The sequence below is a fragment of the Emys orbicularis genome (assembly GCF_028017835.1).
Source record: "Emys orbicularis isolate rEmyOrb1 chromosome 21 unlocalized genomic scaffold, rEmyOrb1.hap1 SUPER_21_unloc_1, whole genome shotgun sequence".
In the NCBI taxonomy this organism is placed as follows: domain Eukaryota; kingdom Metazoa; phylum Chordata; order Testudines; family Emydidae; genus Emys; species Emys orbicularis.
Genome location: NW_027045151.1, coordinates 331149 through 357091, shown reverse-complemented (window position 1 = coordinate 357091; position 25943 = coordinate 331149). Strand labels below are relative to the sequence as shown.

Here is a 25943-nt window from a genome sequence, read left to right as displayed (position 1 = left end):
GGGCACGGTCCGAGTCCCAGCCCCGAAGGCAGCATCCGACCCAAGGGGCAGAGTCCCAGCTGGGGGGGCGGGTTAATGTCAGTCCAGCCCCCGCCCACGTCACTGTGGCTTGGCGTGGTCACAACAGTAAGCTGGGCCGTCCGTTCTGCCCGTTCACTGTGGGGGGGGAGCAAAGGGTTAAAGAGAGACGGCGGCCCCCCCACCGCTGCTGGGATCCCCCCACCCCCAGCCTGTGCCCCCCACGCTGCCCATCCTGGTACAGCCAATACAGTGCCCGTGGGGCGGGTGTGTATTGGGGAGGATAAGGAGCAAGGTGCCCCATGCGCTCCCAGCTGGGGGGGGTCCGGATGAGGAAGCTGGGGGGGGGCAGTGATGGGGAGGCCATGCTAAGAGCTGGAGGGGGCCATGGGAGGAGCGATGGGGGGGCGGGGGGAAGTACCTGACCCGAAGGCTAAAATTCAGTGTCCACTACCCGGAAGGCGGCACCCCCTGCGGGAGAGGAGAGAGCGTTCACCGTGCAGCCCGGGGGGGGTGGGGGGGGCAGGGGGTCCTCAAGGGGGAAGCTTCCCCCCCCCCCAGTCCTGAGAGGGAAGGGCCCTAGCAGGGCTGTGGCGGGTGGGGGTCCCAGCTGGGGGCAGGTCAGAGATGAATTAGCCCCCCCTCCCCCAATAGAACAGACCAGTGTTAGCAGCCAGGCCCTGGAGGGCGCATTAGGACGGGAGGGGGGCACTTGGGGAGCACATCTGTGAGAGCAGAGGGGTCAACAGGGGGAGTTGTGGGCGGGGTCTCCCCTGAGTCAGGCAGGGAGGGGCTGTGGCTGGGTCAGGGAGGTGTCAGGGGGGCTGCGGGGTGGGGGCGCGGGGGGGCCATGTCTCACCTGTGTCAGGCAGGGATGGGCTGTGAGTGGGGCAGGGAGGGGCTGCTGAGGGCCGCGGGGGGCCATGTCTCACCTGAGTCGGGCAGGGAGGGGCTGTGAGTGGGGCAGGGAGGGGCTGCGGGGGGTGCTGGGGGCCATGTCTCACCTGAGTCGGGCAGGGAGGGGCTGTGAGTGGGGCAGGGAGGGGCTGCGGGGGGTGCTGGGGGCCGTGGGGGGCCATGTCTCACCTGAGTCAGGCAGGGAGGGGCTGTGAGTGGGTCAGGGCAGTGCTGGGGGGGGGCGATCGAGGGGGCCCACGTCTCACCTGAGTCGGGCAGGGAAGCTGAGCGCAGCCCCGTCTCCTTCTGTAGCTGAATCTCTTTTAGTGCAAATATGGACGTGGCTATGGAGACACGCCGGGGGGGGGGGGGGTGTCACGGGGGGGCGATTACAGCTCCCCACAGCCCTGCCCCCCACTTTGAATTCCCTCAGCTCCGCCCGAGTCTATACACCCCCAAACCAGCCCCCACCCAATTCCTAACGTCCCTCTTTGCCCACCTCAGCACCACCCGACTCAACCCCCCTCCCTCCCCCCACCTCCAGCCCCCCAACCTGAGCTGAGCCCCACAGCCTTCCCCCCAGGTCCAGCACCCCAACCTGAGCCGAGCCCCCCGGCCCCGTCTGAGTCAGCCCCCCCCCTCCAGCACCTCAACCTGAGCAGAGCCCCCCCAGACCCCCCCCCCCACATCCAGCCCCCCAACCTGAGCCGAGCCCCCGGCCCCGCCCGACTCATCCCCCCCCAGCACCCCAACCTGAGCCAAGCCCCCGGCCCCGCCCTACTCACCCCCCCCCCCACATCCAGCATCTCAACCTGAGCAGAGCCCCCCGGCCCCGCCCAACTCATCCCCCCCCAGCACCCCAACCTGAGCCAAGCCCCCGGCCCTGCCCAACTCATCCCCCCCCACCTACAGCCCCCCAACCTGAGCCGAGCCCCCGGCCCCACCCGACTCATCCCCCCCACCTCCAGTCCTCCAACCTCAGCTGAGCCCCTGGCCCCGCCCAACTCATCCCCCCCCCACATCCAGCCCCCCAACCTGATCTGAGCCCCCGGCCCTGCCCAACTCATCCCCCCCCACCTACAGCCCCCCAACCTGAGCCGAGCCCCCGGCCCCACCCGACTCATCCCCCCCCACCTCCAGTCCTCCAACCTCAGCTGAGCCCCCGGCCCCGCCCAACTCATCCCCCCCCCACCTCCAGCCCCCCAACCTGAGCGGAGCCCCCGGCCCCGCCCAACTCATCCCCCCCCCCACCTCCAGCCCCCCAACCTGAGCCCCCGGCCCCGCCCAACTCATCCCCCCCACCTCCAGCCCCGCAACCTGAGCCGAGCCCCCGGCCCCACGGGTCACTCACTGTCTGGGAGCTTGGTGACACGCTCGCCCAGGCAGTGGAAGAAGAGATGCCCCATAGCCTCAGTCGCTGACATCCGCTTCCGCCCCTCGAACTGCGGAGACATGCCCCGGGGGGCGGAGTCAGAGGGGTGGACACGCCCCCCAGGGGGCGGGGTCAGGGGGCAGACACACCAGCCCCCAAGATTCTGCTACCAGCCCCCCTCAATCCAGGGCCACCCACCGTCCCCAAATCCCCCGCCCCCGATCCCATACTATAAGCCAGTATACCCCGGCCCCTCCCCGACCCCCCCATCTCTCACCTGCAGCAGTTTCCCCAGCAGGTCAGCTCCATCACTGTCCAGCCTACATGGGGGACATGGGAAATATCAGCCCCCCATGAACCCCCATAAACCCACAGGGGGATTTACACACACACCCCCGTAGCCCCCAGGGAGATCCAACCCCCCCGGCCCTCCCCTCGCAGCCCCCAAGGAGATCCAACCCGCCCGGCCCTTCCCCCCACATCCCCCAGGCGGATCTGGCCCCCCGGCCGTCACTCACAGCCCCCGGGACCCCCCGCGTGCAGGGCTGACCTGGGCGCGTGATGGAGCAGGGCCTCAGGCCGGTACTTGGGGTAGTTGTAGGATCGGAACTCCTCGTTGGCCAGGATCCCTGGCCAGGTCTCCTCGGTGGGGGTCCCTGGGTGAGGGACAGACGGGGTGAGGATACGACAGGGCCCCATGGAGCCCCCCGCCCGCCCCCTGCAGTACAGCGCCCCCTGCCCGCCCCCTGAACCACGGTGACCCCCACTGAACCCCCCGCCCGCCCCCTGCAGCACTACGATGCCCCCGCCCGCCCCCTGCAGCACAGTGCCCCCGCCCGCCCCCTGAACCCCGGTGACCCCCCACTGAACCCCCCCGCCCGCCCCCTGCAGCACTACGATGCCCCCGCCCGCCCCCTGCAGCACAGTGCCCCCTGCCCGCCCCCTGAACCCCGGTGACCCCCCACTGAACCCCCCGCCCGCCCCCTGCAGCACTACGATGCCCCCGCCCGCCCCCTGCAGCACAGTGCCCCCTGCCCGCCCCCTGCAGCACAGTGACCCCCCACTGAACCCCCCGCCCGCCCCCTGCAGTACAGCGCCCCCTGCCCGCCCCCTGCAGCACAGTGCCCCCTGCCCGCCCCCTGAACCCTGGTGACCCCCACTGAACCCCCCGCCCGCCCCCTGCAGTACTACGATGCCCCCGCCCGCCCCCTGCAGCACAGTGCCCCCTGCCCGCCCCCTGAACCACGGTGACCCCCACTGAACCCCCCCGCCCGCCCCCTGCAGCACTACGATGTCCCCGCCCGCCCCCTGCAGCACAGTGCCCCCTGCCCGCCCCCTGAACCCCGGTGACCCCCCACTGAACCCCCCCGCCCGCCCCCTGCAGCACTACGATGCCCCCGCCCGCCCCCTGCAGCACAGTGCCCCCGCCCGCCCCCTGAACCCCGGTGACCCCCCACTGAACCCCCCGCCCGCCCCCTGCAGCACGATGCCCCCGCCCGCCCCCTGCAGCACAGTGCCCCCTGCCCGCCCCCTGAACCCCGGTGACCCCCCACTGAACCCCCCGCCCGCCCCCTGCAGCACTACGATGCCCCCGCCCGCCCCCTGCAGCACAGCGCCCCCTGCCCGCCCCCTGAACCCCGGTGACCCCCCACTGAACCCCCCCGCCCGCCCCCTGCAGTACAGTGCCCCCTGCCCGCCCCCTGAACCCCGGTGACCCCCCACTGAACCCCCCGCCCGCCCCCTGCAGCACTACGATGCCCCCGCCCGCCCCCTGCAGCACAGTGCCCCCTGCCCGCCCCCTGAACCCCGGTGACCCCCCACTGAACCCCCCGCCCGCCCCCTGCAGCACTACGATGCCCCCGCCCGCCCCCTGCAGCACAGTGCCCCCTGCCCACCCCCTGAACCCCGGTGACCCCCCACTGAACCCCCCGCCCGCCCCCTGCAGCACTACGATGCCCCCACCTGCCCCCTGCAGTACTGCGCCCCCTGCCCGCCCCCTGAACCATGGTGAACCCCCCGCCCGCCCCCTGCAGCACGGTGACCCCCGCTGAGCCCCCACCCACCTCCTGACGGGGGGATGATGTGGGGATTTTCTCGTGTTATGTTGTATGTGAGTTTTATTGTTTTGCATGAACGCTGTGTGTGCCTCAGTTTCCCTGGGTGCTGCACCAATGCCTAGGTGGTGGGAATAAGGGCGTGTGACTTTGGGGGGCAGGTGAGACGGGTGTAGCTGCCTGCCGGTAGGCGATGGCCGGTGCCCTTCGTAACCTGAGACCCAGGAGGGAGATGCAACTCTGCCAAAGACAAGGAGGAGCAACGGGGGTGGGCTGAGGTGGGGTGGCTGGAAGCTGGCAGTGTGCTTGGGGGGCCTGGAAGTGGGGGGGGAGAATCCAGGGCATCTGGCCCAGGATTCCCCAAGATGGACTTGGCTGAAAGTCCCTGATTTCTGTGCTAACAAGCTCTGTTCTACGCCGTGTTCCCGGCTGGCTGCGGAGTTGGGGGGCAGGGCCCTCTGACTCCCCCAGGACCTCCCCCGGGCGGACTCGCTGCGGGAGGCGCACGGGGGGACGGGGATGCTGAATGCTCCGGGCTCAGCCCCAGGAAGGTGGAAGCTGTGGCTTCGTAGGGAGCAGCTCCGGAACATCGCCCCAGGGACTCCCTGACACACGGCGCCCCCCACCCGCGGCACTACAGCCCCTGCCAAGCTGGCACCCTCCGACCATGCTCTCCGCAGCACAGCACCCCCTGCGGAACCCGGGCCTGCCCCCAATCGCCCCCGCTGACCCCCCACCGAGCGCCCCCCTCACCGAGGATGCGGAAGATGAAGTGCAGTTGTTCCTCCACAGTGGAGCCAGGGAAGAGCGGGCGGCCCGTGGACATCTCATAGAATATGCAGCCCACGCCCCTGGGGGAGAGGTGCTGGAGTCAGGGTGCCCAGAATTGGGGGGGGTCTCCCTGGCACAGCCCCCTCCCCGGTTCCCGTGGGCGCTCAGAGGCACAGCCCCCTCGCCCCAGCACGACTGATGGCAAAACCACCTGGGCTGCAGGAGGAGACCTGCCCCCTACCTGGGCTGGTGCATCCCACCCCCACCCACCCCCTGCCTTCCCCTCCCCTGCCTGGGCTGGCGCATCCCACCCACCCCCGCCGCCTGCCTTCCCCTCCCCTCGCCCGGGCTGACAGTCCCGCGCCAGGTGGTCTGAAGCTCCAGGACTGGGGCGGGGGCGGGGGTGTCGCTGTCACTGATCAGGCCCCGCTGGGCAGACCGGGGTGGGAGGCTGGGGGCTGCGTGGGGGAGGGGGCAGCACTTCGGGTGTGGAGTCCAGGGGGTCCCCATGTGGTGAGAGAGCAGGAGAGGCCGGGGCCAGATAATGGAGCTGGACTGGGCCAGGAGAGGAAGGGGGTCCTGGAAGGGATAGGAGGGGGGCAGAGGACCAGTATGGGCTGGGAGAAGGGGGGGTCAGGGTCAGGTGGGAGCAGGAGGAGGGGGGCGGGTCCCAGGCCGGGCGGGGGCAGGAGGGTCGGTGCGGGTCCCAGGCCGGGCGGGGGCACTCCGCCAGCCGCTGTGGCACCCCCAGGCCCAGCCCGCAGCCCCCCCCCGGCTCACCACATGTCGATCTGCGTGGAGTACTCGGTGGAGCCCAGCAGGATGTCGGGGGGCCGGTACCAGAGCGTCACCACCTCGTTGGAGTACGTCTTGGTGGGGATGGACTTGGCCCGCGCTAGACCTGGCAGAGAGAGGAGGATGGCACTGGGGGGCTCTGGGGGGGTTCCGGGGCTCACCGAAGTCGGCCAGTTTCAGCTCGCCCTGCTCGTTCCTGAGCAGGTTCTGGGGGCGGGGTGGGGGGCTCTGGGGGCGGGGTGGGGGGCTCAAAGTCAGCCAGCTTGAGCCGCTCGTTGACGAGTGGGTTCTGGGGGGCAGGGGTGGGGGTTGATTCAGGAGGCTCTGTGGGGCCCTGGGGGGTTCCGGGGCTCACCGAAGTCGGCCAGTTTCAGCTCGCCCTGCTCGTTCCTGAGCAGGTTCTGGGGGCGGGGTGGGGGTTTGGGGGTTCAGGAGGCTGGTGGGGATCGGGGGCCCCTGGGAGGTTCCGGGGCTCACCAAAGTCGGCCAGTTTCAGCTCGCCCCGCTCGTTGCTGAGCAGGTTCTGGGGGCGGGGTGGGGGTTTGGGGGTTCAGGAGGCTGGTGGGGATCGGGGGGCCCTGGGGGGTTCCGGGGCTCACCGAACTCGGCCAGTTTCAGCTCGCCCCGCTCGTTGCTGAGCAGGTTCTGGGGGCGGGGTGGGGGTTTGGGGGTTCAGGAGGCTGGTGGGGATCGGGGGGCCCTGGGGGGTTCCGGGGCTCACCGAAGTCGGCCAGTTTCAGCTCGCCCCGCTCGTTGCTGAGCAGGTTCTGGGGGCGGGGGGTTGGGGGTTCAGGAGGCTGGTGGGATTGGGGGGCCCTGGGGGGTTCCGGGGCTCACCGAAGTCGGCCAGTTTCAGCTCGCCCCGCTCGTTGCTGAGCAGGTTCTGGGGGCGGGGTGGGGGGTTGGGGGTTCAGGAGGCTGGTGGGATTGGGGGGCCCTGGGGGGTTCCGGGGCTCACCGAAGTCGGCCAGTTTCAGCTCGCCCCGCTCGTTGCTGAGCAGGTTCTGGGGGCGGGGTGGGGTTTGGGGGTTCAGGAGGCTGGTGGGGATCGGGGGGCCCTGGGAGGTTCCGGGGCTCACCGAAGTCGGCCAGTTTCAGCTCGCCCCGCTCGTTGATGAGCAGGTTCTGGGGTTTGAGGTCGCGGTGCAGCACCTTCTGACGGTGGCAGTACGCCAGGCCCCGCAGCAGCTGGAACAGGAAGAGCTGGGGGAGGGGGGGGGACGGAGAGACGCCGTCAGCCTGGCACAGGGGGGCCCCCGGGAGCTCCCCCAGCCCCGCCGCGCTCACCTTGACATTGTGCATGTTGATGAGGTTGCCGCAGTCGTCCAGGTACTGCTTCAAGTCCTTGTCCTGCGGGGGCAGGGCAGGGTTAGCGCCGCCCGGACGCCGGGGTCCCCGCGAGCCGCCCCCAGCCCCCCACTCACCAGGTACTCGAAGACCAGGGTCAGCGACTTCTCCGTGTGGATGATGTCGTGCAGGGTGACGATGTTGGCGTGTTTCAGGTCCTTCAGCAGGGACACTGGGGGGGACGGGGGGGGGGAAAGAGGTGAGTGAATCCCGGCCCCCCAACCCCCAGCCTGCCCCCTGGCGCCCCCACCCTCCAGCCTGCTCTCCAGCTTGTCCCCCAGCCCGCCCCCCGGCACCCCCAATCACCTCCGGCCCGCCTCCCGGCCTGCCCCCCCAACACCCCCCCAGCCTGCCCCCCCGGGCACCTCCAGCCTGCCCCCCGGCCCGCCCCCCGGCAGGTACCTTCGCGGATGGCCGTGCAGGGCGCCCCCTCCTCGTGCTCCAGGCGAATTTCCTTCAGCGCCACCAGGTTGTCTGTCAGTTTGCTCTTGCCCTTGTAGACGGTGGCGTACGTCCCCTGTGGGGCAGCGATGGGAGGGGGGGGACCTGGAGGTTACAGCTGGGGGCCCCTCCTGCCCCATCCCCCAACCAGCCACTCGCCCCCCTTCCCTGGCCCATGACCCCCACCCCAGGGTGCCCCCAGATCTCTGCCCCATCACCCACAGTCCCCTCCCCCATCCCACGCCCTCTCCCCAGCCCCATGGCCCCTCTCCTGGCCCCTCCCTCTAATCTCATCCCCTGGCTCGGATCTGGGGGGGGACATTAGGACACACACACCCCCGCTCCCCGGGGCCCAGCTCCCACCTCTCCCAGCTTGTCCAGCTTCACGTAGGTCTCCAGCTTCCCGAAGCCGATCTCAGACTGCGGGCGAGAGACCAGCCGTGAGATCCCCGTGGGGGGGGGGGGGGAGCTCCCAGCAGGGGTGGCTGGGGGGGCCGTGGGGCAGGGGGCCGGATGCGGGGAAGCCAAGGGACACTGAGGGGCAGGCAGCTGGCCAGGGAACACTGGGGGGAGGGGGGCTGGAGGGGGCTGGGGGGCAGGGTGGAAGCACCATGGGGCTGACCAGGACACACATGGTGCTGGCCAGGGGTGCCATGGGGCTGGCCGGGGGACATGTGGGGTGCTGTGGGGCTGGCCAGGGGACACACGGGGTGGGCTGGGGGACAGCGGGGCGCCGTGGGGCGGATCGGGGCGGGGGACAGCGGGGCGCCGGACAGCGGGGCGCAGTAGGGCGGGGGACACGTGGGGCGGGGGACAGCGAGGCGCCGTGGGGCAGGGAACACGTGGGCCGGGGCAGAGGACAGTGGGGCACCGTAGGGCGGGCCGGGAGACAGCGGGGCGGGCCGGGGGACAGCGGGGCGCCGTGGGGCTGGCCGGGGGCAGGGGACAGCGAGGCGCCATGGGGCTGGCTGGGGGACACGTGGGGCAGGCTCTCACCAGCGAGACGCGGCGCAGGCGCCGGCTGAGGGGCTGGTCAAACAAGGGACTGTTCAGCGCCAGCTTCTCCAGGCAGCCCTCGGGCAGGCGGATGTCGGCCGGCAGCGAGAGCCGCTTGTTGATGTCCTGGGGGGCGCGGGGACGGGGGTCACGGGCGCAGTCAGCGACCCCTGCCCCCCACGCTCACCCCCCTGCAGGCATCCCCTCGTCCCCTCCTCCCAGATCACCTCCCCCCACCCGTGGGTCCCCTCCCCCCTCGTCCCACCATCCCCCCAACCCTCCTGCCCCCCCCCCCGGCCGCCCCTCACCTCGGAGGAGATCTTGCGGGCAGAGCCGTGGCGCATGCGGACGCGCACGGGGGACTGGACCTCGTCGGACGAGGTGCCGGACGCCTGGTCGCTCTCCCCGTCGGAGCCCATCTTCACGTCCTCCTGCACCATCTCTGGGGGGGCAGATCAGAGGGGCGTTACCGGGACGACAGACAGACAGCAGCCCCCCAGCAGAGACCCCTGGCCGGACCCCACAGCGCCACCTGCCACAGACCCCCAGCCGGACCCCCAGGCAGCCCCCAAGCACACAGCGCCCCCTGCTGTAGACTCTGCGTAGCCAGCGCCCCCCCCAGCCCTTGCCACCGCGCCCCCTGCTGGATACTCCCCCCCCCCACAGCCAGCCCTCGCCACAGCGCCCCCTGCTGGATACTCCCCCGCCCCGCACCCAAGCCAGCCCTCGCCACAGCGCCCCCTGCTGGATACTCCCCCGCCCCCCCTCAGCCCTCGCCACAGCGCCCCCTGCTGGATACTCCCCCACCCGCCCGCCCTCGCCACAGCGCCCCCTGCTGGATACTCCCCCACCCCCCAGCCAGCCCTCACCACAGCGCCCCCTGCTGGATACTCCCGCACCCGCCCGCCAGCCCTCGCCACAGCGCCCCCTGCTGGATACTCCCCCACTCCCCCTCAGCCCTCACCACAGCGCCCCCTGCTGGATACTCCCCCGCCCCCCCCCCCCCCAGCCAGCCCTCGCCTCCGCGCCCCCTGCTGGATACTCCCCCACCCGCCCGCCCGCCCTCGCCACAGCGCCCCCTGCTGGATACTCCCCCGCCAAGCCAGCCCTCGCCACAGCGCCCCCTGCTGGATACTCCCCCCCCCAAGCCAGCCCTCGCCACAGCACCCCCTGCTGGATACTCCCCCACCCGCCCGCCAGCCCTTGCCACAGCACCCCCTGCTGGATCCCCCGCCCCAAGCCAGCCCTCGCCACAGTGCCCCCTGCTGGATACTCCCCCACCCGCCCGCCAGCGCTCGCCACAGCGCCCCCTGCTGGATACTCCCCCGCTTCCCTCAGCCCTCACCACAGCGCCCCCTGCTGGATACTCCCCCACCCCCCTTAGCCCTCACCACAGCGCCCCCTGCTGGATACTCCCCCACCCGCCCGCCCGCCCTCGCCACAGCGCCCCCTGCTGGATACTCCCCCCCCAAGCCAGCCCTCGCCACAGCGCCCCCTGCTGGATACTCCCCCCCCGCCAGCCCTCGCCACAGCACCCCCTGCTGGATACTCCCCCCCGCCAGCCCTCACCACAGCGCCCCCTGCTGGATACTCCCCGCCCCCCCCAGCCAGCCCTCGCCACAGCGCCCCCTGCTGGATACTCCCCCGCTCCTCCCAGCCAGCCCTCGCCACAGCGCCCCCTGCTGGATACTCCCCTGCCCACCCGCCAGCCCTCGCCACAGCACCCCCTGCTGGATACTCCCCCCCCGCCAGCCCTCGCCACAGCGCCCCCTGCTGGATACTCCCCCCCCGCCAGCCCTCGCCACAGCACCCCCTGCTGGATACTCCCCCCTCCCCAGCCCTCGCCACAGCGCCCCCTGCTGGATACTCCCCCGCTCCTCCCAGCCAGCCCTCACCACAGCGCCCCCTGCTGGATACTCCCCTGCCCGCCCGCCAGCCCTCGCCACAGCGCCTCCTGCTGGAGGCCCCCACCCTTCCAACACTGCCAGAGGCAGCACCCCCAGACTGGCTCAGCGCGCATTGGCCGGCAAACCCTGAAAGCGGCTGGCAGGGAGGCCAGGGGCCAGTGCCCAGAGCTGGAACTCTGAAAGCGACCCCCTCGCCCCCCCTCCACCGCGTCCTGCCAGCCCGGCTCAGCCGCCCACATAATAAAACACAAACCACAGCCACTGAAAGGGGGAGGGGCTGGTTACCCCCAACTCCGCCGGCACTACAGCCCACGAGTGTCCCCCCCCTACTCTGACCTCTAGACCCCACTGCACTCCCAGAGCCAGGGAGAGAACCCAAGAGTCCTGGCTCCCAGCCCCCTCCACACTCTAACACACAAGCCCCCATTCCCCTTTCCGAGCTGTGATCTGCTCCGCAGAAGGGGGGCTGGCTCGAGGGGGGTCCCTGGGGTCTGCGCTGCCCCTCCATAGTCACCTAGACGGCTGGCACGGGCGAGGTGGGCGCTCAGGCTGCGGGTCACGCCCGGGCGCGGCCGATGCTGCAGGAAGGAATAGACGCTGCGCGAGGCGCCCCAGGGACGCCCGCTCTTCCCCGCCAGGCCTGGGGGGCACGAGACATGGGGCGCAGGGGAGCCCAGCCCACAAGGAGAGAAAGATTGGGGGAGGGGGGCAGTCACACACCCAGGGGAGAGGATGTGGGGGTTGGGTTGGAGGGACCATATAGATAGGGGAGTAGATGGGAGAGTAGATTGGGGGAATCATGCAGCCCAGAGGAGGGGGGGCAGATGTGGGGTTGTCACACAGCCAGAGGGGGGTGCGTGAGGGGGGGGGAAGAGGTCACACAGCCAGTGGGGTATGTGTGGAGCGGGGGGAAGAGGTCACACAGCCAGAGGGGGGTGCATGGAGGGGGAAGATCACACAGCCGGTGGGGGGTGCGTGGTGGTGGAGGGGAGGGAGAGGTCACACAGCCAGAGAGGGTGTGTGTGGAGGGGGGGAGGTCACACAGCCGGTGGGGGGTGCGTGGTGGTGGAGGGAAGGGAGAGGTCACACAGCCGGTGGAGGGTGCATGGCGGGAGGGGGGGCGGGAGAGGTCACACAGACATGCGGGGGGGGGGGGTGAGATCATACAGCCGGTGTGGGGTGGGGGGGAGGGAAGGTCACACAGTCGGTGGGGGGTGCGTTGTGGGGGGGTGTCACACAGCCGGAAGGGAGGAGGACAGGGAGGGGGGCCAGAAATTAAACACAGACAAAAAAGAAAAGAAAAAGAAAATGAAGAAACGAAAATACAACAGAACAGAAACAAAATCCGGGACCTCTGTGTAGGGGGCGCAGGCCAGCCAGGGGGGACGTACCCGTGGGGGGGCCCATGGACACCCCCACCCATGAGGGGCTCACATCAAGCCAGAGCACTGAGGCCAACCATCCCCATTCCTGCACTCAGCCCCACCCCCCGAATCCCAACCCCCCCAATAAACCCTTGACAGCATCAGTAATGCCCCCAGCATCCTGGCTCCCACCCCCACACCCTATTCCCCTCCTGGTGGTGTGGAGAGAACCCAGGAGTTCTGGCTCCCAGCCCCCCCTGCTCTAACCACTAGACTCCCCTCCCCTCCCCGAGCTGGGGAGAGAACCCAGGAGTCCTGGCTCCCAGCCCTGCCCAACCAGCCTCAAACACCCTCATTTGGGGCTTTGGTTCAGTCCAATGGAGGTGGAACCCGGCTGTCACACCCCTACAGCCGAAGTGAGATAGTATGTTCCACCTGGCCATTGGCCACCTCTAGGGAGCCCAGCCAATCGTTGCTCAGCTTGGTGCCTAGGCTGGTTCCCGAATGGGCCACCAGCAATGGAGAGGGTGGGGTGAGGAGGGTAGGGGAGGCAGCCTTTAAAGGGACAGCCATGCCCAGAGACCACCACACAGGCACAGCCAGGGAGGTCTTAAAGGGGCAGCCACATCCCCAGACCCTTTAGGGGTCCATCCAATGGACATCTTAAAGGGGCCATAACACCCACAGGGAATCTTAAAAAGACAGCCATGCCCAGGTAACACCTTAAAGGGGTGGCCTTGTGCACAGATCCCTTTAAGGCACCGTCTTGTAAGTGGAACACCTTAAAGGGGCAGTTACACCCAGAGAACACCTTAAAGGAGCAGCCAGGCCCCTCAAATGTCTTAAAGGTGCAGTCACCGCAAGAGCCAGCTTAAAGGGAAGGTCTCAGTCCGGATCCCGTCCACGCCCAGCACAGAAAGGTCCCATGGGAAGGCGCCGGAGTAGGCGGAGCTGCCCCAGGCACCAGGGTCCGCGGCAGGCCCGGCTGGGGGTGTGGCTCACCGGTGTCGCTGCTGTTGTTCTCCTCAATGTTGATCTGCTCATTGAGGTTCTTCTCGGCTGTCCGGCTCCCCCGCAGGGTCATTGAGAGCTGCCTCTTGATCTTCTTCATCCGATCCATGGTGGGGCCAGGGCTGGGGCCGCTGCACGGAGGGGAGAGGACACCACAGGCTGAAACACCAGATCAGGTACACGGGGAGGGATCCCCTGGCGCTGGGATGCAGCCACCTCTGAGGCGGGGCAGATGGGGAACAGCTGCACATAACACTGCACAAGGAGGGCTGCCCTGGTGCTGAGATGCAGCCACCTCTGGGGCAGGGCAGCTGGGGAAAGAGTCCAAGAAAATTTACTAACCATGAGCCCCCTACCCCACTCCCTGGCTAAGGGCCATGCCAAGCAGAGGTAGGTCAGGGCCGGGGCTATGCATGGTGTCGATGCTCCCACCCCAGCATGCGTCTCACCTTATGCCCCTAGGAATGGACAACCCGGATGGTTTAGTCACCCTGCAGCATGGCTAGCCAGCCGGTGCCCCCCACATCAAACCCAGGGGTCAGCTGGCCTGGTGCCCCCTCAGATCAGACCCCACAAGTCAGCCAGCCAGTGCCCCCCGATCAGCCCCACAGGCCAGCCAACATGGTCCCCGTCCCCCCGCATCAGACCCATGGACCATAGGGAACACATGGGGATGGGGGTGGGCCCATGTCTCCCCCAAAGGGTCGGCTGCAGAGGGACTCAGGGTGGGGCCCTCAACAGGAAGGGGGCACAGTAGCTGATGGGTGGAAGGACTGAAATGCTACGCCGTTAACACTGAAGACTAGTGATGACTCACAGGCAATTTGATGTTACCGTGGCGATGTTTGAACAGCCGACTCTGGGAGGAGCTTGGGGCACGTGGAAGGAACCAGGGTTAGTGGGTGGGGCTTGGGATTCTGGAAGGAGCCTGTGTGAGAAGGGATCTTAGGGGAGGAGCTTGGACATGGGGAGGCTTGTGGGAGGAGCTTGTCGGAGAGGGCGTGGCTTGGGGTTTCTGAAAGGAGTCTGTACAGTGGCAAGGCCTTGGATTTGTGGAAGGAGCCTGTTACAGTGGGAGGGGCATGTTGGCAGAGACCGTCAAAGGGAGGGGATGGTGGGTGGAGACTGTTCGAGTGGGAGGAGCCTATGTGAGTGGGAGGGCCTTGGGGTTGTGGGACGAGCCTGGGGAAACAGGAGAGGGTTGGGGGGAGCTCACAGTGTGGGGAATGGTGGCCCAGCAGTTGGATGCCCCCACGGTGATGGTGAATTAGCAAAGTGTACCCGCTGCCATCAGTAGGCTCCAGGAGTAGCGCCCGGCTGTGACACGGGGGGCAGTTCACATCCCTCCAATTGGCTGGGGGCTGGAGCAATCCCCACAGCCTCCAACCGCCGCTCCGCTGTGAGTACATGGGGGAAGGATACGCAACGGTGGGTGGAAGCACAGAGAAGCACAGGGTTGCGGGGTGGGGGACTGGGCAGGGGGACTCTCCCTGGGCAGTCAGTACCAGGCGCTGGGGGGTGCCGTGCTGTGTGGGGCAGGGGGTGTAGCAGAGGGCACTCTCCCATGGCAGGCAGGACCGGGCGCTGGGGGGGGGGTGCTGCGGAGAGCAGGGCAGGGGGCTGCACAGGGGGCGCTCTCCCCCAGCTGTCAGTGCTGGCCCCAAGGGGGGGCAACTCAGGCTGCCTTCACCCGACGGAAGCATCCACAGAATCCTCTTGGCTTGAGCTGCCTGCCAGGGGCCAGGGCACAGATCCAGCCCCATGCAGCCCTGCCCCCCAGCACACAGGGCACCTACCGCACGGGCTAATGAAGCACCTGGCAGCTCCCCTGTCCTGGCAGAGAGTGGGGTCTAGTGGTTAGAGCGGGGGGGGGGGGGCTGGGAGCCAGGACTCCTGGGTTCTCTCCCTGGCTCTGGGAGGGGAGTAGGGTCCAGTGGCTTCGCACCATCTACCCATCACTGCGCTTTTGGGGGGGACTTTGAGGTGGACCTGAGTAAGCAGCAGCCCCTGTCCCCTCCAGGGGCACCGGCTCCCATCTGGCACGGTGAGGAGCTAGGTCTAAATACCCCCTCCCTCAATGGCTCTCGATCCCCACAGGACCCCTGTGGGCAGAGCCGGCGCGGGCTCAGCCCCGAATCCGGGCGGGGGAAATGCCAGAGTGCGGCTCAGCCGAGAGGCTCACCAAGGCGGCCTTATTCTCAGCCCCGATCCGCCTTGGCCACCAAGCCCCAGCTCTGGGACTCCCAGGAGTCAGACACCAGCCTTCCCCTCGGTCCCCTGCTGCTCGCAGGGCGGGGGGACACCAGCGACAGGTCACCTCCAGCACCCAGAAAGGACTCGAGGGGGTGGCAAGGCCAGGGGGAGGGGAGTTTGACTGAGCTGGCTTCCCCCGCATGCCCCCCACTCCCGCCCCGCACCCCCTGCTAGCCCAGCCCTGGCTCCCTCCCCCCCCGTGCCCCCACTCCCGCCCCGCACCCCCACCTAGCCCAGCGCTGGCTCCCTCCCTCCCCCCCCCCGTGACCCCCACTCCCGCCCCACACCCCCTGCTAGCCCAGCCCTGGCTCCCTCCCCCCCCGTGCCCCCACTCCCGCCCCACACCCCCTGCTAGCCCGGCCCAGGCTCCCTCCCCCCCGTGCCCCCCACTCCCGCCCCGCATCCCCACCTAGCCCAGCCCTGGCTCCCTCCCACCCTGTGCCTCCCACCCCCGCCCCGCACCCCAACCTAGCCCAGCCCTGGCTCCCTCCACCCCCCAGTACCCTCCAGTGCCCCTCACTCCCACCCCGCACCCCCTGCTAGCCCGGCCCTGGGCTCCCCCTCCCAGCTGTGCTCTGGGGGGCACGTCCAATGGGTCAATGGACCAATCCAAGGAGCGTCTGTCTCCACAATTACTCCCCCCCCCCCGGTAAAAGGCCAGAGATGCGGGGCGCATGGATCCTACCAGCCGGCCAGAGGGAGGAGGCCCAGGTCTTGAAGCCGCAGCTACAACCACCATGGGGGGGGGGGGTCTGGGGGGCTGCCTGGGGAGCGACTCACTGAGCTATTAATACCTCCCGGGACCAACTGACCTACCATGGTGGGCGGAGCCCGGGGCAGCCCCCGAGGGGGGGGCAGACCCGCCCTCTCAGAACAGGGAGGGGCCATGCAGGGAGAGAGCTGCCCCCCAGACACCCCAGTTCCATGCCCTGGACCAGCTCCTGGGAGCCCCATGCCTCCAACCCCCCCATTCCCACCACCCCAAGACCTCTAGCCCCTGTCCATCTGACCCCTCAGCCCCCAAAGTCCCACCCCCCACAAGATACCATTCATCCCCACCCCCAAACAAATCCATCCCCTAGACACCCCTGGCCCTGCCCCCCATCCTGAGAGCCCCATCTCCTGAGACAACCCCCCCCCCGCAAAGATCTTCCCCCACCCCTCTCGCACCCCCTTCCTTCAGCCCACGGACCCAGCCCGACGCCCCCCCCCCCAAACACCCAACACTCAGATCCCTGACTCAGACCCAGCCCTGAACCCTCCCCCCCCCGCACCATCCTACCCCCTCCAGCCACAGAGCCCCTTCCCCTCCCCAGCAACACATGGGGCACTGCCAGGGGAGAACGCCCCACTCCCTGCAGCACCGGGGGGCAGGGAGCCAGGACTCCTGGGTTCTCTCCCCAGCTCTGGGGGGAGTGGGGTCAAGTGGGGGGGGGGAAGAGCTCCCAGCAGCTGGCACCAGGTCCCACTCCCCCCCAGCTCTCTGCCAGAGAGGGGCCGCCCCAGGGCTGTGGCAGGGGTAGGGGCGGTGCCATGGCACCCAGTCTGTCTGAGGCAAGCGCCGGGGGTCAGCCAGGGCAGGTGTGAGGGGGCGACCAGTACCATCCAACAGGGTCTGCTGGGGGGTGGGGGGGCAGTAAGCAGCCTGGACGGGCCCCCAACTCCCCCAGAGTCAGCCAGGTCACAGCCAGCCCTTCCAAGGGGCAAGGACAGGAGCCCCCCAACTCCCAGACTGATCTGCTTTGAAAGGCTCATCTGCCAGGCCGCTGGGTCCCCCCACAAGACACCAGCCAAGGAGGGGGCCCTGGATCCGCCTGCCCCCCTGCCCAGGGGACCCTGGGGGAGGGCGAGGGGGCCCCGGATCCAGCCCCCTCTCAGTGAGCACCAGCCATGGACAAGAGCCCCCCACTGCAGTCGCCAACTGTGCTCCTCCCAGACCCTCCCTGCCCCCCAACGCACCCAGTCCCACACGGTGGGACCCTCTCCAAGAGCATCAGCCACCACAGGCCCACAAGCCAGCCTGGGTCATCACCCCCCACCCACCCCACACAGCTTGATATAGCCCCCTTGATCAGCCCCCCCCAGCCCAATCCAGCCCCCCCCCCACACAGCCCAATCCAGCCCCCACACAGCCCGATCCAGCCCATCATCCCCTCCACACACACAGACCAATCCAGCACCCACACAACCCGATCCAGCCTCCCCATCATGCCCCCCCCACACAGCCCAATCCAGCCCCCCACAACCCGATCCAGCCCCCCATCACCCCCCCACAGCCCGATCCAGCCCCCCCATCATCCCCTCCACACACACACTACCCAATCCAGCCCCCCCCATCATCCCCCCCACCACACACACACAGCCCGATCCAGCCCCCACACTCGAAATAAGCACATGACTTAGATTTAACCCAGGCTGGGGCCTTTGCAGTGAACTAATCCCGTCGGGGGGGGACCTCAGCTGCCAACCCCCCCCCCTTATTCCCAGGGATCAGGCGCACACAGATGCAGCCTTGTCCATGTCCTCCCAGCACATGGGTTAAGGGGGGTAAAGACGCCCCCCTTGCTATCCCCCCAGGATTCCTGCATTCACTCACCGAAGGGAAGAGCCAGGAATCCCACTGCCAAGATCCACCCCAGACATGGGGGTGGGACTGTCCCCCCCACCCACACACCCTCACTGCAGCGATCCACCCCACCCCCTTCCCTGCCCCCACACAGGGGGAGCGACCCCCCCACCTGTCCCAACACATGCAGGAGTGGGAGCAATTCCCCCCTTCCCCCAGATTTAGCTGGATTGCACAGGGATCTGGTGAGTGGAGAGATCCCAGGGACCTCCCAAAATGGATTCCAGCAACCCGTCTCTCACCCAACACGCTGGGGGAAGACAGGACAGGGCACCCCCCCCACACTGTCCTGGACCCATTTCAGACACCCGATCCCCTCCCCACTAGATCCCCCAGGTAGATGACTGGTGGGAATCCCTCCAATGAGCAAGAAAAGAGTGCACAGGGATCCATTGATGTGTCTAGGTCTGCAGTGAGAGGTCATAGTGGATCACAACTGGGGGAGCTCCCCAGACCAGCTAGAGAACACGGTGAGGGCTCACCCCAGATTATTCTCCCTCTGTGGAGGCCAGGACTAGATCTCAGAGGCAAACAGCCTCGGTGGATCCCTCTGGGACAGAGCCAGTGAGAGGGGAGCAGAGAGAAAGATACCTAGAGTGACAATCCAGACTAGATCCGCCAGACACCTACAAAACAGGACGCGCAGATCTCAGAAGTGAGAGTAGATCCCCAAACACTGAACAATGGGGAGAGGGATCTAGTAGGTGTAATAACAGTCCCAGGCAATCAGGGTGAAATAGATCACCAGCCTAATAGAGTGATCTAGTGAGGGGCGATCGCCAGGGAATGTCACACGGGACCTGGGTGTGATGGGATCCCTGGGGGTCTGAGTGGATTCCCAGCCCAAGGTAAGTGCATAGATCTCCACACGGTGACAGGGGAGTTACGTGTGTGAGGATCCCTATAAGAGTAGCATGGGGGGTAGATCCTTGCAGGGAGGTCAGGGTAGATCCCTGGGGGTCACAGAAGGATCCCCAGGCCCAGGGGTCGAAGAACAGAGGAATCCAGTGTGGGTAGATCCCAACACCAGTACGTAGATTCCTGAATGTCAAAAGTCACCATGGATCCCCCAGTCCATTAAGGGCTGGGATCCGAGTGATCCAGTATGAGTATCCCCATGAGGATGACAACAGGTAGATCTCAGAGGTTGCAGTGGATCCCCCAGCCAATGAGGAAGGAGAAGATTAATCACTTTTAGGTGCGCTTCATGAAGCGGATCACATAGGACAGCAAAGGTAGGTAGATCCTAGGGTCAGCGATCACAAGGGATCCCAAGTCTGGTAGAGAATCCCATGTGAGTGGATCTCATAGGGTCAGAAGTCGTTAGAGACCCCTAATGAATGGGAAGAAGCAGAGGGGGCTCCAGTGCATGCAGATCTGATGGGTAGATCCCATGGGTCACAGCAGATCCCCCAGTCCAATGAGGGAGAAGATGGATCCAGTGTGAGTTGATCCCATGGGACCAACTGGTGGATCCCAGCCCAACATGACAGAATATGTGTGTGAGCCAATGGGTGCCAATCCCATGGGACCAATCAGGTGGATCCCAGGGCCACAGTGGATCCCAACCAGATGGGATGGAGGATCCATGTGATCCAGTGGGTATCAATCCCATGGGGCTTCAGTGGGTGGATCCCAGGGGTTCCAGTGGATCCCAACCAGATGGGACATAAGACCCATGTGATCCAGTGAGAGTTGATCCCACCATGGGACCAAGTGGGTGGATCCCCAGGTCATGGTGGATCCCAGCCAGATGGGACATGAGATCCATGGGATCCAATGGGTGTCGATCCCATGGGGCTGCAGTGGGTGGATCCCGGGGTCCCGGTGGATCCCAGTCAGATGGAACATGAGTTCCATGGGATCCAGTGGGTGTGGATCCCATGGGGCTGCAGTGGGTGTGGATCTCAGCCAGATGGGACAGCAGATCCATGGGATCCAGTGGGGGTGGATCCCAGGGTCCCAGTGGATCCCAGCCAGGTGGGACAGCAGATCCATGGGATCCAGTGGGTGTGGATCCCATGGGGCTGCAGTGGGTGTGGATCCCAGCCAGGTGGGACAGCAGATCCATGGGATCCAGTGGGCGTGGATCCCAGGGTCCCTGTGGATCCCAGCCAGGTGGGACAGCAGATCCATGGGATCCAGTGGGTGTGGATCCCATGGGGCTGCAGTGGGTGTGGATCTCAGCCAGATGGGACAGCAGATCCATGGGATCCAGTGGGGGTGGATCCCAGGGTCCCAGTGGATCCCAGCCAGGTGGGACAGCAGATCCATGGGATCAAGTGGGGGTGGATCCCAGGGTCCCAGTGGATCCCAGCCAGGTGGGACAGCAGATCCATGGGATCCAGTGGGTGCCGATCCCATGGGCTGCAGTGGGTGGATCCCAGGGTCCCAGTGGATCGCCAGGCCCCGCCCCGTGGGGTGTCTCTTACCCTGGCTGCCGCTGCAGGGGGCTCAGCGCTGCTGCTGCGGGTCCCAGTAATCCTCAGCCATGGCCGCCGGCTCGGCCGCCCGGGGCTCGGCTCCCCTCAGCCGCCCATGGTCCCCCAGAGCCCGGCGAGAAAGGGGATCGGGGGGGGGGTGTGCGCACAAGTCTCCTCCCAGCCAGCGGCGCCTCCCCCTCCGCCCAGGCCACCTCCCACCCTGCGACTGGCTAGCGCCAGCCCCCGGCCCGGCCTTCCCCCCGCGGGACGTACCACTCCGCGCACCAAGGGAGGGCCACACACAGGGAGCAGCCAGGGACAAGCCGAGCTCATCCTCGACGGTGGGGGAATTAGGAATTAGCAACCCCCATATCCTCTAGGGGCTGGTGGTAAACTAAGGGGGCAAAAAAGGCGGAAGAGGGCGATAACCCCCCCTCTTTTTATTTGGTACAGTCCCAACTGGAACAGCCCGGGTGGGCGCTACCATTACTGAGAGGGAGGAGCACCCTGAAAGCGGAGCTCTAATCCCACCGCTTTACGGGACCCGCGGGGAGAGATCAATAATATATGAAGGGATATTATGACGCATTAATTAAATAAGAAGTCTGCTGGAGGGAGCCCAGTAGCCAATTGAAACTAACCCTCCCCGTTTTTACAATGGTACTTTCTTAACCGTCTTCTCTTTCCTCAATGGAAAGGTCCCCAACCGCCTCCTTCTCCTATGGGGGCTGTACCATTATCACCAGCAGCGGGGGGAGGCAACGGCAGACTTTTTCTACCTGGCAGCCAAACAGAGCCACGGTTTCATTTTCTATGTGCATCTCTAGACTATTGAAGCACAGAGAGGAATGTGGAAAGGGGAATAAGCCACGTATTGGCCGGCTCCTTTCCCCCCCACAATCTAGAGTGAGCTCGCCCGACCTCTTCTCTCGTAGCTGAGAGGATGAGCAATACCATTAAAAATAGGGGTGTTCACATATATAATGGAACTGGGCCATAGAAACAAAGGTAATTTAAACCAGGGTATGTAACTCAACTAACCACACGATGTAATTACGGGTCTGAGAGACGGGGAATTAAAAGGGCTGAGGAGGAGCGGGGAGTCTCCATTCTCCCCTCCTACACGGGGAAGATAATGGTTTGACCCATTGCGAGGCGCCGAGAACGGTTGGGCGCTACCACAGAGTAAAGCGGGCGGGGGGATATTTATATATCTGGACTCCAACATTTATAAATGATAAAAAAACAATTTATAACATTTTCAGAACCCTAATTAAATACTAACACGTGAACAAAGGGGTTTGGGTGAGAAGGGCCGTAAAACATGGTCACTCATAGAGGTTGATAATGGTTTAATCTGCAGACCGGACTGCGCGAACGTTGGCCGCTACCATAAATAAAAATGGGGGGAGCAGATTAGAAAATAGGCTTCTACCAAAATAAATAGAATAAAAGTGGCTCAGACGGGATTTATGTCAATTTTCAGGCGCCCAGTTGACACCAGGACGAGGGAGAGAGACGGGGTGAGAAGAGGGGGAGCGGACCCCTTGGGGGTTAATAATGGTGTAGCCCACAGGCAGGGCCCCGCGACCGTTGGACCCTACCATTAACCGCAATGGCGGGGTTCCATAAAAACGAGGAAAAGGGGGATTAGAGAGATGGACTATCCCCCCATTAGCCCCAAACGCCCCTCCCCCCACCCCGTCAGACAGCACACCCCTCCCCCACCCAGACCCCCATTATCCCCAAACACCCCTCCATCTCCATCGCACCAGCCCCCCATTATCCCTCCACACCCCTCCATCCATCCACCCATCTCTCTATTCATCCATCAAACACCCATCATCAAACATCCATCCACCCACCCAATCCCAAACACGCCCCTCCCTCCTTCCATCCATCTCCACACACATCCATCTGTCTGGGCAGCGCCCAGCGCGACGGGGCCCTGATCTCAGATGTGGCCTGTATGTGCTATTGCAATCCAATGACTTGCCCTATAGAATCCATAACAGAGCAGGGAATGAACCCAGGAATCCTGAGCTGTCTCCCAGAACCTGCTGTCCTGGCCCTTCTCATCAAGCCCTAGAGCTCTTTCCCCTCCTAGCTGCGTCCCAGAGCCAGTGATGTTGTGGCCCCTGGACCATATGGCCATGCCCTACGGGCTGGCCAGAGCAGGCATCTGTTAATTGCTGTCCCGTTGCTGTAGCTGGCATCAGGTTGGCACCCCTGGTGCCACCTTTATACACATCCAGCATCACAATAGATAACCAGGGCTGGGGAAAAGCCAGGGCCGTGCCAGTGATCCCCTCGCTGCAGAGCTTGGAGAGGGGATACTGGGCTAAGATGGGCTCATGGGTCTGATCCGGGGAGGAGGGGATACCAGGCTGTGAGAGGGCACCAGTTTTCAAATAAATAGAGATATCCCATCTCCTAGAACTGGAAGGGACCTTGAAAGGACATCAAGTCCAGCCCCCTGCCTTTGCTAGCAGGACCAAGTACTCATTTTGCCTCAGATCCTTAAGTGGCTCCCTCAAGGATTGAGCTCACAACCCTGGGTTTAGCAGGCCAGTGCTCAAACCACTGAGCTATCCCTCCCCCCATTATATGGCTCATAAGTTTCCAAAAGTGGCTAGTAATTTTTTTCAAAGGTGAGTAGTGACTTCAAGCCCCTTCTATGGTCCTGATTTTAAGGGCTTTCTGACAACCAGTCACTCTTTAAGGCATTATACAGTGGGCAACTAAAATAATCCAGGCCCTCAAAATCACTAGACGCTTTTGTAAATCTTGAAGCCAAACAAACCCAGTCTCCTGCCCTGGAGAGTGTATAGTCACCACAGCCTAAAGTTTCAAAAATTATTAGTAAATGTGCAGAATTGACTAGCAAATATTTCAAAAGTAGCTAGTATTTTTTCCCAAAAGTTGCTAGCAAATGTCCTAGAAATTAGTAGTGCCTTTTCAAAAGTGGCTAGTCATTTTTTTAAATGGTTAGTACATTTTCAAAAATAGCTAGCATATTTTTCAAGAGAATATTATATTTTTAAGTATCAGAGGGGTAGCCGTGTTAGTCTGAATCTGTAAAAAGCAACAGAGGGTCCTGTGGCACCTTTAAGACTAACAGAAGTATTGGGAGCATAAGCTTTCGTGGGTAAGAACCTCACTTCTTCAGATGCAAAGAAGAAGTGAGGTTAGTCTTAAAGGTGCCACAGGACCCTCTGTTGCTTTTTATATTTTTAAAAATGATTAGTGGATATTTTAACATGATTAGCACATTTTCAAAAGTGGATAGTATTTTTTTTTAATGACTAGTAAATTTTAAAACGTGGTGCTAGTCAGTTTTTGAAAATGGCTAGTCAGTTTTTCAAAGGTGGCTAGTACATTTTCAAAAATGACTTAGTAGATATTTTAAATGACAAGAGAGTTTTCAAAAATGGCTAGTAATCTTTTTTCTAAATGACTAGTCAATTCTCAAAGGTGACTAATGCACTTTCAAAAGTGGCTAACATATTTTTCAAGAGTTGAGTACATTTTCAATTTTAAATAGCTAATACATTTTCAAAAGTGGCTAGTAACTTCCCAGCAGGAGCTGTTAACTTGAGCACGGGCCTGTCAGTCATGCAGGGCTCACTAACAATGCTGCGCTGGGTGCATTTGAGGAGAGAACCAGGAGTCCTGATTCCCAGCCCCCCCCCTCCGAGAGCTGGGGGAGAACCCACAAGTCTCGACTCTTAGCCCCCTGCTCTAACCCCATGCCCCTTACAGAGGAGGTGGTAGCTTAGCGCCAGGAGCGCTATCCCCGTGCGGCACTGAGATGCAGCCACCTCTGGGGTGGAACAGCAGGGGAACAGCCGCACTGCGGCAGGGCACGGGGCTGGCAAGCTATGGAAAGTTGGCCATGGGGGACGGGGTTATTCCAGGCATGCTTGGCTCGGGGCCTGTCGGGAATCTGGACAGGGCTTGCTGTCTCTGCGTCAGCCTTCAGGAGGTTAAGTAGGTCAGACCCGTCGGAGTCTGGCAGGGACAGCCTCACGCTCTGCGGCTAATTGCACCTGACGAAGCATCTTGGCTTCCAAACAAGCCCATCCGTCACTCCCCAGGAGCTCAAGGTCGGACGTGAGCACACAGGTTGTCCGTGCGCTTGTGGATAAAAGGGAAGGCTCGCCTGGTGCTGAGATGCAGCCAGCTCTGGGGCGTGGCGCTGGGGAACAGCTGAGCAAAACATCACATGGGGACAGCTCGCCTGGTACAGAGATGCAGCCACCTCTGGGGTAGGGAAACACCCAGTAATTTACAAGAGGCCGTGAAGACAAGACTGTTGTCCTGGTTCCCTTTCCGAGGCTGCTGTGGGGTCTAAAATGCGTCCAACAGGCCAGTGGCCTCCTGTGGTTTTATATCCGCTGCTCCGGCTAGGGCATTAAGATTCCTTTACCGACTCTCCTGCTAAATATCTGGCCAACAGGGATAAATAGAGACATTTCACCACAGGAAAAATCTAGAAGGCAGATACAAAAAGTTTTTTGGGATCAGCTGGCTGGGGGGGGGGGGGCAGAACATGGGACACGGGGCCTTTCCCCTGTAGGGGGCGCCAGCTCCCATCTGCCCCAAGGTGGGGGAACTGCCTAGGGCCGGGATTTGGAGCTGATCTGGCTTCCTGAATCAATGCACGTGATTTCTTTTTCTTTCAAATGAGCACTTGACAGCTCGGTGGGAGGGGAGTGGGGTCTAGTGGTTGGGGGGGGGGAGCCAGGACTCCTGGGTTCTCTCCCTGGACTCGAGGAGGGGAGTGGGATCTAGTGGTTAGAGGGGGAGCCAGGACTCCTGGGTTCTGGCAGGCGAGTCGGGTTCTCTTTTCTCCCCTCCAGCAAAAGATCTTTCTCCTTCCCACACCGGGAGTCGAACCCGGGCCGCCTGGGTGAAAACCAGGAATCCTAACCGCTAGACCATGTGGGACTGAGTTGCTGTTGTCTTTGTCGCAGCTGGCCTGGGGAGCGGCCGTGGGGCGCTGCAGCGCCACCTAGCGGGGGAGCTCGGGAGCGACCCCCACACACGCCATGGGGCAGCCCCAGAACTCTCTGCTCATGTCCGCGGGAGTCTCTACCTCTCCCTGACACCCCAAAGCCTCCGTGCCCCGACCCCGCGGGCCTGCCCGAGGATCACCCCCTGCCTCGCGTTAATCCGGAGCTCTGAGCTCCTGCCTGCAACGGGGGAGGAGGGGGGGAAAAAAAACTTGCTGTTCCCATACCGGGAGTCGAACCCGGGCCGCCTGGGTGAAAACCAGGAATCCTAACCGCTAGACCATATGGGAGCTGCTGTGAAAAGCTCCGCATACAGCCCCAAGTGATGCGTTCACACACAGCCCCCATGTCCTGCCAGATTTCTAGCCTTCTCCCGCAGCCAGGGCTCAATCCCCCCAATGAGACTGGGGCGGGGGTAGCGCCCTATTGCGAGGAGGCCCCAAGAGAAAGGGTGACACCTGTAGGGGGCACAACCCGGCCCCCGTGCTAAGGGACCGGGGCCTCCATGTAAAGGGATGTGACCCCCGTGCAAAGGGCCCTGGCCCCCGTGCGAAAGGCCCCAGCACTGTGCCAAGGGATGTGACCCCCCTGCAAAGGGCCCTGGCCCCCCATGCGAAAGGATCCAGCGCTGTGCCAAGAGACGTGACCCCCGT

General features: G+C 64.6%; 1 protein-coding gene and 2 non-coding genes across 4 annotated transcripts; all 3 read right to left on the bottom strand.

The window, feature by feature from the left end:
• Nucleotides 1-451: 451 nt before the first annotated feature.
• Nucleotides 452-20427, bottom strand: CDK16 (cyclin dependent kinase 16). 2 transcript variants are annotated; one of them, XM_065422980.1, is made up of 17 exons: nucleotides 20285-20427; nucleotides 12965-13104; nucleotides 11113-11238; nucleotides 9000-9133; nucleotides 8692-8817; nucleotides 8059-8115; nucleotides 7657-7771; nucleotides 7332-7426; nucleotides 7195-7257; nucleotides 6987-7110; nucleotides 5893-6013; nucleotides 5095-5192; nucleotides 2838-2943; nucleotides 2565-2607; nucleotides 2267-2357; nucleotides 1182-1259; nucleotides 452-489 (listed from the first exon to the last, which is right to left on the bottom strand). In XM_065422980.1, exons 2-17 carry the CDS (start codon nucleotides 13080-13082, stop codon nucleotides 452-454), a joined length of 1533 nt encoding a protein of 510 aa, XP_065279052.1. In that variant the 5' UTR covers nucleotides 13083-13104; nucleotides 20285-20427. The 2 variants fall into 2 exon arrangements, with proteins under 2 accessions (XP_065279052.1, XP_065279053.1); XM_065422981.1 differs by lacking the exons at nucleotides 11113-11238; nucleotides 20285-20427 and having other exon boundaries at nucleotides 9000-9147; nucleotides 13039-13082.
• A 4726-nt stretch (nucleotides 20428-25153) lies between these two features.
• Nucleotides 25154-25225, bottom strand: TRNAE-UUC (transfer RNA glutamic acid (anticodon UUC)). The gene has a single exon. It is a non-coding gene; the product is annotated as a tRNA-Glu (tRNA).
• Nucleotides 25226-25508: 283 nt separating this feature from the next.
• TRNAE-UUC (transfer RNA glutamic acid (anticodon UUC)) lies at nucleotides 25509-25580 on the bottom strand. Its single transcript has one exon. It is a non-coding gene; the product is annotated as a tRNA-Glu (tRNA).
• Between the last annotated feature and the right edge of the window lie 363 nt (nucleotides 25581-25943).